The sequence below is a fragment of the Phyllobates terribilis genome, unplaced genomic scaffold (assembly GCF_046119375.1).
Source record: "Phyllobates terribilis strain yellow unplaced genomic scaffold, ASM4611937v1 Scaffold_2__4_contigs__length_985480577, whole genome shotgun sequence".
Taxonomy (NCBI): domain Eukaryota; kingdom Metazoa; phylum Chordata; class Amphibia; order Anura; family Dendrobatidae; genus Phyllobates; species Phyllobates terribilis.
This window is the reverse complement of record NW_027362762.1, coordinates 984,590,780-984,604,955: the sequence shown is the minus strand read 5'-3', so window position 1 is coordinate 984,604,955 and position 14,176 is coordinate 984,590,780. Positions and strand designations below refer to the sequence as shown.

At 49.0% G+C, this 14,176-nt stretch overlaps 1 protein-coding gene across 3 annotated transcripts in view; it reads left to right on the top strand.

Annotated features, from left to right (window-relative positions):
* Window positions 1-13,055, top strand: part of VPS28 (VPS28 subunit of ESCRT-I) — a 62,421-nt gene extending 49,366 nt beyond the window's left edge. For all 3 annotated transcript variants that reach the window (XM_073668831.1, XM_073668832.1, XM_073668833.1), the window contains exons 8-10: window positions 10,638-10,691; window positions 11,752-11,843; window positions 11,968-13,055. In XM_073668831.1, the coding sequence (XP_073524932.1) occupies window positions 10,638-10,691; window positions 11,752-11,843; window positions 11,968-12,085 (264 nt within the window). In that variant the 3' untranslated portion in view covers window positions 12,086-13,055. The remainder of the gene's footprint in view (window positions 1-10,637; window positions 10,692-11,751; window positions 11,844-11,967) is intronic.
* Window positions 13,056-14,176: the final 1,121 nt, after the last annotated feature.

Below are 14,176 nucleotides of genomic sequence, written 5' to 3'. Positions count from 1 at the left end.
AGGTGAGTATAAACTTTATTTTTTTATTTTTTACCATTCTGATTCTTTTTTTTAACTATTACTTGGTCACACTATATATGCCGGTTGCCGGTTGCATGGATTTATATAGTGTGAACAAGTTGTCAAGCACTTTTCCAAGTGATGCTTAAATCACTTGGAGAAGTGCTTGATAACCCGCATGCGGAAATGCATGCAAAGACGCTGCAAAGACGCCTCACAAACGCTTCTACCGCATGCGATTTTCCCGCCAGGGAGAAGCGTAAAAAATATGCTTCAGGTCCGCAACGTGGGCACATAGCCTTAAGAAAAGTGATTACAGTACACTCATCATATATTAATAGAGGTTTTGATCCATGGTAACAATATCATGATATAGTCCATGTATAGGTACAGAGATCCCACAAATGCTGGATAGCAGGTATTTCCTCCACTGTATATAATATACTCCAAGCAGATACATGTAAAGGCGTCAAGGTGGGTTTCCGGAAAATGTTTGTTTGTATAGCATTATCATTGTCCCTGGATGAAATAACATCGAGGAATTCGGCCTAATTCTAATCTATATAGGTTTAACCACTAGACATTTAAAAGTTGGGGTTCGGGAGCATGTATTGGGGATTGTGGCTTCGGCGGACCACATGGACGCATCCACGCTGAAAACCATTCCGCAAAACTTTACATTATATCATCAAAGCAACCCAAGTTTACTGAGGGTTCGTGGTATTGACGGTATTGAGGTGGGGATACGTGGCGGTCCGATTTCTCAACGGCTCGCTCAATTAGAGTCTAGGTGGATATGGACCATTTCTATAGCCGGCTGTCCTCCGTGTGACCAACAATTCAATCAATAAGAGTTCTTTTTCGCTCTCTTTTCGGTACTTTTTATGCTTGTATATGTAATTTTTAGGTTTTTCCTTTTCTATTTGTCGCTCACCTGCTGTGGATAGATATGGCCATATACATCCAGCCATTGTTACGGTGTGACGGTTCTACCTGCATCGCACTATGGATATATAGTGAAGCGGATAGGAGAGTGGGGGTCTTTCTGCCGTCCCCTGTGTATCGGGAAGCAGACGCCTTTACATTTATCTGCTTGGAGTATATTATATACAGTGGAGGAAATACCTGCTATCCAGCATTTGTGGGATCTCTGTACCTATATATGGACTATATCATGATATTGTTATCATGGATCAAAACCTCTATTAATATATGATGAGTGTACTGTAATCACTTTTCTTAAATGTATTTGGTATTATAGAGACACAACATGTGGAGATATATGGGGATATTAGGCATACAAGGCGGTATATGGGATTTAATATGTATGGCGTGGTTGGTCTTATATGGAATGCGATCTCATGACAATTTATTATATCTAATTCCAACTATGGGAACCTATATATATAAAGAAAGATATTCTCCATTTCCCATCATTTTCTGATAATGGCGTTCCATAGTTGGATAGGGAATTTCCTGCTCCTCTTATGTGCGATTGTAGTGTGATTCCTCGTGAGCCTCTTTTACAATAGGTAATGCCTGCACGCAGCGGGGCACGGTCCCGGTGTACACGTTGGCTTTTGTCGTCCCCAGCGTTTGAGTGACGTGGACGCCGTCGTGTATCCTGGTAACGGTGACTCTTCTGTGTCATCTATGGGCATGTGGAATTTGCCCTGGTGCACTTCCGCCCTAAGTGATGACGCGTATGACGTAAGTTCCGCCCAACCTCGCCATGTAAGTGACGTCACTTCCGCCATATCGACGATGCGCTTGCGGTCATCCCCGCCTCTCCTGGGACGGGTGGTATGTCACTTCCAGGTGTATACTTGGCGGTAATGTATGAAATCGCTACCACATGTGTATGGTGAGGAGTGGATGTGCCTAAGGAGGCGGCGATTAAGAGGTAATTGGCCCCTATATAGAGAGACAGCAGGTGTGTGACAAGTGGTACTGCCCCTTGAGAAAGGCAAAGCGCCGAAACGCGCGTTGGGGTCGGCCTCAGAGTGGCGGTCAGGTATAGAACGCTCTGGGAGGTATGCTATAAGCCGATTTGATGCATGGTGTTATAGGTCTATATATGAGATACACTTTGGTTTAATCCTTTTTGGCATTCATCCCCTATATGTATGTAGAGCATAATAAATGAAATACTATGTGCCACCACTCTTGATGGCTGCTAAGAAGGTTTTTATAATATGTATCCCATTTTCTGTATTATGTCCTATTTATCTGATGCATGTCTAATAAAGCATTTTTAATGTGACAACATCACCTTTTATGTCGTCCATTTTGGCTTTTGGCCACTCCCCCCTTATACAATATATATGACGACTGGTGTATTATCAGTCCTCTCTTTTCAGCAGCAACATACATGTAAATATAACATTATCAATGTATTATATATTGTTGCTGTGGTGTTCTATCAGTCATATCTTTCTTCCCCTGTATACTGTATATACCCCTCCAGCGGTGGATGATTATACGGAGGGGTCGCTCCCCCATATACAGTATATACCCCTCCACCGGGGGATGATTATACGGAGGGGTTGCTCCCCCTTATACAGTATATACCCCTCCAGCGGTGGATGATTATACGGAGGGGTCGCTCCCCCTTATACAGTATATACCCCTCCACCAGGGTATGGTTATATGGAGGGGTCGCTCCCCCTTATACAGTATATACCCCTCCACCAGGGGATGATTATACGGAGGGGTTGCTCCCCCTTATACAGTATATACCCCTCCAGCGGTGGATGATTATACGGAGGGGTCGCTCCCCCTTATACAGTATATACCCCTCCACCAGGGTATGGTTATATGGAGGGGTCGCTCCCCCTTATACAGTATATACCCCTCCACCAGGGGATGATTATACGGAGGGGTCGCTCCCCTGTATACAGTATATACCCCTCCACCGGTGGATGATTATACGGAGGGGTCGCTCCCCCATATACAGTATATACCCCTCCACCGGTGGATGATTATACGGAGGGGTCGCTCCCCCATATACAGTATATACCCCTCCACCGGGGGATGATTATACGGAGGGGTTGCTCCCCCATATACAGTATATACCCCTCCACCGGGGGATGATTATACGGAGGGGTTGCTCCCCCTTATACAGTATATACCCCTCCAGCGGTGGATGATTATACGGAGGGGTCGCTCCCCCTTATACAGTATATACCCCTCCACCAGGGTATGATTATATGGAGGGGTCGCTCCCCCTTATACAGTATATACCCCTCCACCAGGGGATGATTATACGGAGGGGTCGCTCCCCTGTATACAGTATATACCCCTCCACCGGTGAATGATTATACGGAGGGGTCGCTCCCCCATATACAGTATATACCCCTCCACCGGTGGATGATTATACGGAGGGGTCGCTCCCTCATATACAGTATATACCCCTCCACCGGGGATGATTATATGGAGGGGTCGCTCCCCCATATACAGTATATACCCCTCCACCGGGGGATGATTATACGGAGGGGTCGCTCCCCCATATACAGTATATACCCCTCCAGCGGTGGATGATTATACGGAGGGGTCGCTCCCCCATATACAGTATATACCCCTCCAGCGGTGGATGATTATACGGAGGGGTCGCTCCCCCATATACAGTATATACCCCTCCAGCGGTGGATGATTATACGGAGGGGTCGCTCCCCCATATACAGTATATACCCCTCCATCGGTGGATGATTATACGGAGGGGTCGCTCCCCCTTATACAGTATATACCCCTCCACCAGGGGATGATTATACGGAGGGGTCGCTCCCCCATATACAGTATATACTCCTCCACCGGGGGATGATTATACGGAGGGGTCGCTCCCCTGTATACAGTATATACCCCTCCAGCGGTGGATGATTATACGGAGGGGTCGCTCCCCCATATACAGTATATACCCCTCCACCAGGGGATGATTATATGGAGGGGTCGCTCCTTTTAGTAGGTACACTGGGGAAAATAAGTATTTGATTCTCTGCTGATTTTGCAGTTTTCCACCTACAGAGAGTGGAGAGGTCTGTGATATTTATCGTCGGTCTCTTCACCTGGAGACAGAATCTAACAATAATATCCAGAGAATCACATTGTAGGATTGTTACATAATTCAGGCCATGTGCACACCATGCAGAAATGCTGCGGATTTTTCCTGAGCGTTTCTGCATCTCCCTGGCAGAAAAAACGCATGCGGATTGTACATGCGGATTGTGCATGCGGATTGTACATGCGGATTGTACATGCGGATTGTGCGTGCGGATTGTCCATGCGGATTGTGCATGGGGATTGTGCATGGGGATTGTGCATGGGGATTGTGCGTGCGGATTGTGCGTGCGTAGTGTCCATGCGGATTGTACGTGCGGATTGTACGTGCGTAGTGTCCATGCGGATTGTACGTGCGGATTGTGCATGCGTAGTGTCCATGCGTAGTGTCCATGCGGATTGTCCATGCGGATTGTGCATGGGGATTGTGCATGCGGATTGTACGTGCGGATTGTCCATGCGTAGTGTCCATGCGGATTGTACGTGCGGATTGTGCGTGCGTATTGTCCGTGCGGATTGTCCGTGCGGATTGTCCGTGCGGATTGTGCGTGCGGATTGTGCGTGCGGATTGTGCATGCGGATTGTGCATGCGGATTGTCCGTGCAGATTGTCCATGCGGATTGTACGTGCGGATTGTACGTGCGGATTGTACGTGCGGATTGTACGTGCGGATTGTACGTGCGGATTGTACATGCGGATTGTACGTGCTTATTGTACGTGCTTATTGTACGTGCTTATTGTGCGTGCGGATTCTGCGTGCGGATTCTGCGTGCGGATTGTACGTGCGGATTGTACGTGCGGATTCTGCGTGCGGATTGTACATGCGGATTGTACGTGCGGATTGTGCGTGCGGATTGTGCTTGCGGATTGTGCATGCGGATTGTACGTGCGGATTGTGCGTGCGGATTGTCCGTGCGGATTTTGCATGCAGATTGTGCATGCGGATTGTGCATGCGGATTGTACGTGCGGATTGTGCGTGCGGATTGTGCGTGCGGATTGTCCGTGCGGATTGTCCATGCGGATTTTGCATGCAGATTGTCCATGCGGATTGTACATGTGGATTGTACATGCGTTTTTCCTGCAGAATACATGCGGATCCACATGCGTTTTTCCTGCGAAATACATGGGGATTCACATGCGTTTCCGCATGCGGATTGACAAGCGCTTTCCAGGCGATTTTAGCATCACTTGGAAAGTGCTTGACAACTTGTTCACACGATATAAATCCAAGCAACCGGCATATATAGTGTGACCCGAGAGAATGGTTAAAAATCTATACTTACCTTCCGATGGCCTCCGCAGTCTTGCTTCGCTCCGTTCTCCCTTGTCGGCAGCTCGCGGTACACTGCACTGAAGGACCTGCTGTCACATGACTATGACGTCAGCGCAGGTCCTTGAGTCCACTGCAATCTGCCGGCAAGCGAGGACGAGCACAGCGGGGGCCATCAGAAGGTAAATATAACATTTATTTTTCATTTTATTCTTTTTTTTACAGGTTCTATGGTACCCGGGTCCGGAGGAGACTCTCCTGTCCTCCACACCCCGGTACCATCCGCACATTGAAACGCGTGGAATGCGCATCTACATATACAGTGATTCGTAATCCATGCGTTCTAATGCAATTCAATGTTGGCGAAAACGCCGCGCTTCCGCAAAATAATTGGTAGTGCTGCGTTTTTTTCCGCAATGATAATCCGCAGCGGAGATTTCAGCAGCATGTGCACAGCACATGCAGATTATCATTGGGGAACATGGCAGGCCTTCTACCATGCGTTTTTTAACGTTTCTGCAGCGTTTTTTTCCGCTGCGGATACGCTTAAAAAACGCATCATGAGCGCACAGCCTCATTTGCATTTTATTGCATGAAATAAGTATTTGATATAATAGTTAAACAGAGCTTAATATTTGGTGCAGAAACCTTTGTTACAGTTACAGAGGTCAGACGTTTCCTGTAGATCCTGACCAGGTTTGCACACACTGCAGCAGGGATTTTGGCCCCCTCCTCCATACAGGTCTTCTCCAGATCTTTCTGGTTTCGGGGCTTTCGCTGGGCAACATTGACTTTCAGCTCCCTCCAAAGATTTTCTATTGGGTTCAGGTCTGCAGACTGGCTAGACCACTCCAGGACCTTGAAATGCTTCTTACGGAGCCACTCCTTAGTTGCCCTGGCTGTGTGTTTCGGGTCATTGTCATGCTGGAAGATCCAGCCATCATCAATGCTCTTACTAAGGGAAGGAGGATGTTGGCCAAAATCTTGCGATACATGACCCCATCCATCCTCCCTTCAATACGGTGCAGTCATCCTGTCCCTTTGCAGACCTGAACCCAGTAGAAAATCTTTAGAGGGAGCTAAAAGTCAATGTTGCCCAGCGACTGCCCCGAAACCTGAAAGATCTGGAGAAGATCTGTATGGAGGAGGGGGCCAGAATCCCTGCTGCAGTGTGTGCAAACCTGGTCAAGAGCTACAGGAAACATCTGACCTCTGTAATTGTAAGGCTAAGTGCCCACGATGCAGATTTTAAGCAAAAATTTCCTGAGCGTTTTTCCTCTCCCTGGCAGAAAAAAACACATGCAGATTTTACATGCGTTTTTTCTGCCAGGGAGAAGCGTTTTTTCAGCGTTTTTACATGCATTTTTTCAAGCACTTTTCCAAGCAATTTTGAGCATCACTTGGAAAGTGCTTGACAAGTTGGTCACACAATATAAATCCATGCAACCGGCAACCGGCATGGATTTATATTGTGTGACCGAGATTTCTGCTTAAAATACTGCACCTATAGTAAAAAAAAAAAGAAGAATTATAAAGTAAAAAATAAAAAAATATACATACTCACCTCTCCGGTGGCCCCCGGTCTGCTCCCGGCGGCATCCTCTCTCCTCAGCGGCCCACGCTGTTCTGCCAGGACCTGTGGTGACGTCAGTGGTCACGTGACCATCAGCTGACTAAATGACGTCACCACAGGTCCTGCCAGTACACCGTGGGAGTCCGAGAAAAGGGGACGCGGCCGGGAGAAGACCGGGGGCCGCCAGAGAGGTGAGTATGAATATTTTTTTATTTTTTACTGTATTTTAGCTTGCAGGTGCCATGGTACCCGGGTTGGAGGAGACTCCTCTTCTCCAGACCCGGGTGCCATCTACGTATTGAACCGCATAACATCCGCATCTATATGTATATACATGTGGATGTTATGCGGTTCAATGCAAGTCAATGGCGGCGATTTTGCCTCGAAATCGCACAATAAATGGTTGTGCTGCAGAAGTTTCCGCAATGAGGAACAAGCGGTTTAAATACCGCCGCAGAAACGCACTAAACCCGCCTCGTGGGCACACAGCCTGAGAAAGGTTTCTCTACCAAATGCCTAGTTGTGTTTTTCTATTGTATCAAACACTTATTTCATGTAATAAAATACTAATTAATTATGTAAAAGTCCTACAATGTGATTCTCTGGATATTATTGTTAGATTCTGTCTCTCACAGGTGAAGTGACCGACGATAAATATCACAGATCTCTCCATTCTGTGTAGGTGGAAAACTGCTAAATCAGCAGAGAATCAAATACTTATTCCTCCACATTATATAGTGATGTACACAGTATATACCCCTCCACCAGGATATATATATACACACCGCTCAAAAAACTAAAGGGACCCCTGAAATCCCCCCTCCTAGATGTGAATGGATGAAATCTTCTCATTGAATACTTTGTTCTGTAGAAGCTGAATGTGCTGACAACAAAATCACCCAAAAATCATCAATGGAAATCACATTTATTACCCAATGGAGGCCTGGATGTGGAGTCACCCCCAAAATTACAGTGGAAAAACCCACTACAGGCCGATCCAACTGTGATGTAATGTCCTTAAAACAAGTCACAATGAGGCTGAGTATTGTGTGTGGCCTCCACGTGCCTGTATGACCTCCCTACAACGCCTGGGCATGCTCCTGATGAGGCTCAGTATTGTGTGTGGCCTCCACGTGCCTGTATGACCTCCCTACAACGCCTGGGCATGCTCCTGATGAGGCTGAGTATTGTGTGTGGCCTCCACGTGCCTGTATGACCTCCCTACAACGCCTGGGCATGCTCCTGATGAGGCTGAGTATTGTGTGTGGTCTTCATGTGTCTGTATGACCTCCCTACAACGCCTGGGCATGCTCCTGATGAGGCTGAGTATTGTGTGTGGCCTCCACGTGCCTGTATGACCTCCGAACAACGCCTGGGCATGCTCCTGATGAGGCTGAGTATTGTGTGTGGCCTCCACGTGCCTGTATGACCTCCCTACAACGCCTGGGCATGCTCCTGATGAGGTTGCGGATGGTCTCCTGTGGGATCTCCTCCCAGACCTGGACTAAAGCATCCGCCAACTCCTGGACAGTCTGTGGTGCAACGTGACGTTGGTGGATGGAGCGAGACATGATGTCCCAGATGTGCTCAATCGGATTCAGGTCTGGGGAATGGTTGGCCAGTCCAAAGCTTCAATGCCTTCATCTTGCAGGAACTGCTGACACACTCCAGCCACATGAGGTCTGGCATTGTCCTACATTAAAACCTACAAAAGACAAAAATATATCTCATACCCTACCATCATTATATATAAATGTAAAGCAAAGTTGCATAATAAATATAGGGTACTTAGTGAACTATTTTTGATCAAAAAAAGTATACAAGCCGTCCCACCAGCGGCAAGGTGACCCTAAATTGGGACGGTACCTATACTGTCTATATTAAAAACCTTACTGTATATCAAAGTTGAAGTAATGCATATAAAAGGGCAGACAAATAGGACCGGGTCCCAACTCCAGACCACCCAGGCCCGTGGTAAGCTGCATATATACTAATCAGCTCAATCTGCCTGTATGACCTCTCTACAACGCCTGGGCATGCTCCTGATGAGGCTGAGTATTGTGTGTGGCCTCCACGTGCCTGTATGACCTCCCTACAACGCCTGGGCATGCTCCTGAAGAGGCTGAGTATTGTGTGTGGCCTCCACGTGCCTGTATGACCTCTCTACAACGCCTGGGCATGCTCCTGATGAGGCTGAGTATTGTGTGTGGCCTCCACGTGCCTGTATGACCTCCCTACAACGCCTGGGCATGCTCCTGATGAGGCTGAGTATTGTGTGTGGCCTCCATGTGCCTGTATGACCTCCCTACAATGCCTGGGCATGCTCCTGATGAGGTTGTGGATGGTCTCCTGTGGGATCTCCTCCCAGACCTGGACTAAAGCATCCGCCAACTCCTGGACAGTCTGTGGTGCAACGTGACGTTGGTGGATGGAGCGAGACACGATGTCCCAGATGTGCTCAATCGGATTCAGGTCTGGGGAACGGGCGGCCAGTCCATAGCTTCAATGCCTTCATCTTGCAGGAACTGCTGACACACTCCAGCCACATGAGGTCTGGCATTGTCCTACATTAGGAGGAACCCAGGGCCAACCGCACCAGCATATGGTCTCACAAGGGGTCCGAGGATCTCATCTCGATACCTAATGGCAGTCAGGCTACCTCTGGCGAGCACATGGAGGGCTGTGCGGCCCTCCAAAGAAATGCCACCCCACACCATTACTGACCCACTGCCAAACCGGTCATGCTGAAGGATGTTGCAGGCAGCAGATCGCTCTCCACAGCGTCTCCAGACTCTGTCACGTCTGTCACATGTGCTCAGTGTGAACCTGCTTTCATCTGTGAAGAGCACAGGGCGCCAGTGGCCACTTTGCCAATCCTGGTGTTCTGTGGTAAATGCCAAGCGTCCTGCATGGTGTTGGGCTGTGAGCACAACCCCCATCTGTGGACATCGGGTCCTCATACCACCCTCATGGAGTCGGTTTCTAACCTTTTGTGCAGACACATGCACATTTGTGGCCTGCTGGAGGTCATTTTGCAGGGCTCTGGCAGTGCTCCTCCTGTTCCTCCTTGTACAAAGGCGGAGGTAGCGGTCCTGCTGCTGGGCTGTTGCCCTCCTACGGCCCCCTCCACGTCTCCTGGTGTACTGGCCTGTCTCCTGGTAGCGCCTTCAGCCTCTGGACACTACGCTGACAGACACAGCAAACCTTCTTGCCACAGCTCCCATTGATGTGCCATCCTGGATGAGCTGCACTACCTGAGCAACTTCTGTGGGTTGTAGAGTCCGTCTCATGCTACCATGAGTGTGAAAACACAACCAACATTCAAAAGTGACCAAAACATCATCCAGAAAGCATTGGTACTGAGATGTGGTCTGTGGTCCCCACCTGCAGAACCACTCCTTTATTGAAGGTGTCTTGATAATTGCCAATAATTTCCATCTATTGTCTATTCCATTTCCACAGCAGCATGTGAAATTGATTGTCAATCAGTGTTGCTTCCTAAGTGGACAGTTTGATTTCACAGAAGTTTAATTTACTTGGAGTTAGATTCTGTTTACGTCTTCCTTTTATTTTTTTGAGCAGTGTATATATATATATGGGGGGGAGGTCGCTCCCCTAGTAAGTATATAGCGATGTACACAGAAGATACCTCTCCACCGGGGTATATATACGTTTATATATATGCGGTATAAGGAGGGGCCACTGTCCTTGGTGGTGACTTTTTGGCTTTTCTCTTTCAGCTCTTCATTACTGTGATGGACAAGCTTCGTTTAGAGATCCGAGCGATGGACGAGGTATGTTCCCAGCCCCCTCTCCCAATTGTGGGACTCACCTTGTTGTGTAGAGGTCTCGCCCCCGACGTGGTAGAGGTCTCGCCCCCGACGTGGTAGAGGTCTCGTCTCCGACTTGGTAGAGGTCTCGCCCCCGATGTGGTAGAGGTCTCGCCCCCTACGTGATAGAGGTCTCGCCCCCGACGTGGTAGAGGTCGCACCCCATCGTGATAGAGGTCTCGCATCAGCATGGTAGAGGTCTCGCTCCCGACGTGGTAGGGGGCTCACTTTTCAGATGTCCTTTCTCCACACTTTCCTGCCATGTCACATTACATTAATGAACCACTGGCAAGCACCATTAGTGCTGCACGCGGTGATAGTGCCCTCACCATACATAGTGCCCTCCTTGTGGTAACCAGTGGCGCTTCCTCACAGTAATTACTTCACTACACATGATTCGCCTCCCCCGCCAGGTATGACATGTCATTCATTGTCTAAGGTACTGCAGGAGCGAGAGGAGCTCTGTACACACCCCTGTCTTGCAGTCCCATATACAGTGAATGGAGCGAGGTCGAGCATTCAGGAAGGGGCTCTCAGACCCTGTTTTCAGTGTTCTGGAGCTGCGTCGATTGCTGGAGGTCAGTGGTTGGACCCCCGGAGATCACCCATGGGGGTGACTTGTTATTTTGGAAATAACCCTTTAATAACAATATTGTGCTCACCTAGCCATGAGGAGTTGAGGAGCATGCGGCAGGCTCCTTCTGGCTTGTACAGCTGGCGGCTCAGCGCAGGGAGATGCCATTATGTTACTGCACCACAGTGACGAGATCACCGGGTAAATGGTGGCCCCCCGCTCCTCCAGTGTATTCAACAATATCCCAGGATGCAGATGTAATTTCCAGTGGTTATGGAGGGTTCAGACCTGATACACTGGCCTCCATAGCAGCTGTACAGGTTGCTTCCATGAGAGGTGAACCCTGATCATACTCCCCTGCTTAGGTGACCGTCCTATACATGTGGGGACAGTAATACAGTGACCTACAGCCCGCTGTGGCCGCACTACAAATCTGCTCTGTCCTAACAGATCCAGCCCGACCTCCGAGAGCTGATGGAGACCATGAACAGGATGAGTCACTTGCCACCAGACTTTGAGGGCAGAGAAAAAGTCAGTCAATGGTGAGATGAACGCCATTTGTATTCTTGTGGATCCCTAAAGTCAGAATACTGTGCACCTCCTTAGCAGATGAGGATGCCCACCAATGGCACCAGAAAGGTTGTTCTGACACATTCTCATCTACAGGTTACAGAAGTTGAGCAGCATGTCGGCATCAGATGAGCTTGACGATTCCCAAGTCCGACAGATGTTGTTTGACCTGGAATCTGCATATAATGCATTCAACCGCTTCCTGCACTCCTAACCCCGTATAACGTCGGATCCCCCCATAGCTGATGTTCATCATGTGGATTACAGAGACTGCCTTTCAGAACACTAAATATGGAGAACACTGCTCTCCAGCATCCATCCAGAAGGAGAAGAAACATGTCCTTCCCGCCAGCTCACCCGTCATAGCTTTCTACCTGACCCCACAGGCACAGCACCAGCCTTCTTCCGCTACCTGATCCCCCCCCCCCTTCCCTCGTGACCTCAAGTCCATCACCAGTCATCCTTCCCTCTCCTCCCCATGTGACCTCAAGTCCATCACCAATCATCCTTCCCTCTCCTTCCATGTGACCTCGAGTCCGTCACCAGTCATCCTTCCCTCTCCTCTCCATGTGACCTCGAGTCCGTCACCAGTCATCCTTCCCGCTTCTCCCATGTGACCTCGAGTCCATCACCAGTCATCCTTCCCACTCCTCTCCATGTGACCTTGAGTCCATCACCAGTCATCCTTCCCGCTCCTCTCCATGTGACCTCGAGTCCATCACCAGTCATCCTTCCCTCTCCTCTCCATGTGACCTCGAGTCCATCACCAGTCATCCTTCCCTCTCCTCTCCATGTGACCTTGAGTCCGTCACCAGTCATCCTTCCCTCTCCTCTCCATGTGACCTCGAGTCCGTCACCAGTCATCCTTCCCGCTCCTCCCATGTGACCTCGAGTCCGTCACCAGTCATCCTTCCCGCTCCTCCCATGTGACCTCGAGTCCGTCACCAGTCATCCTTCCCGCTCCTCTCCATGTGACCTCGAGTCCGTCACCAGTCATCCTTCCCGCTCCTCCCATGTGACCTCGACTCTGGCACCAGTCATACTAAATTATGTTTGTCACCTTACCCCCACCTGACACACTAACATCTGGTGCCTTGGTCTCTTCCTGTGTGTCCTCTCCGGACGTCACACGACCGCTCTTGTCTTCTGTGTTTCTATAATAAAGATGTTGCTCGTTGTCGTCACACTCAGTTTGCGCGGACTCCTGTTCGGGGCTTGTGTCAGTCCTATATGTGGTCTTTCTGCAGTTTAGCTGACTTGTCCCTGCCGTATTGTTATCGTTTGCAGCGTTTTTTAATGTACACTCTGTGCCGTGGTCTGGAGGACAGAGCTCCGAGTGCCTCCATGGCTTGAGAAGTCACCAAATCCTTTGGTTATGACCACAACCTACAATCCATGGGAACTGTAGTGTGGAGAGCAGACACATACATCATTATCATAGCATTGGCAATATGGTAGCACAGTGGTTAGCATTGTAGGCTTGCAGTTCTGGGGTCCTGGGTTTGAATCCCACCCAGGAAAGTGGGTTTATTCCCACACCACAAAAACACACTGTTAGGGAATTTACATTGTGAGTTCTAATGGGCACAGTGATCATGATGTCTGTGGCGTCAATGCCGCTATATTAGCAAGTAACATTTAAAAGTAGAATCGGACCTCGGGAGAGGGAACGTGTACTCGTCACAATCATGGGATTAGACTCTAGGAGTGGAGATGTGCCCATGTTATAATCAAAGAACATCATCCAGGAGCTGAAGCGCACACGACATGATCATAGGATGGACTCCAGAAGCAGCAATGTGCACACGTCTCGATCATAGCATGTACACCCAGAGAGAAGACGCTCACAAGGCACGATCATAGAAAGGGCTCCAAGAGAAGCCATGTACGCACGTCTCAATCATAGGATGGACACCAGGAGAGGAGATACACACAATGCACGATCATAGGAAGGATTTCAGGAGAAGAAATGGGCAGACATCATGATCATAGAACAGAATCCAGGAGCCGAAGCGCACACTGCACGATCATAGGATGGACTCCAAAATCAGCGATGTGCACATGTCTCGATCGAAGAATGGACACCAAGAAAGGAGACGCACACATGGCACGATCATTGGATGGACTCCAGGAGCAGCGATGTGCACACGTCTCGATCGTAGGGTGGACAACAGGAGAGTAGACGCACACAAGGCACGATCATAGGACACTCTCCAGAAGCAGCGATGTACACATGTCTTGATCATAGGATGTAAACCCGGAGAGAAGACTCACGTGTCCTGATCATAGAAAGGGCTCCAGGAGC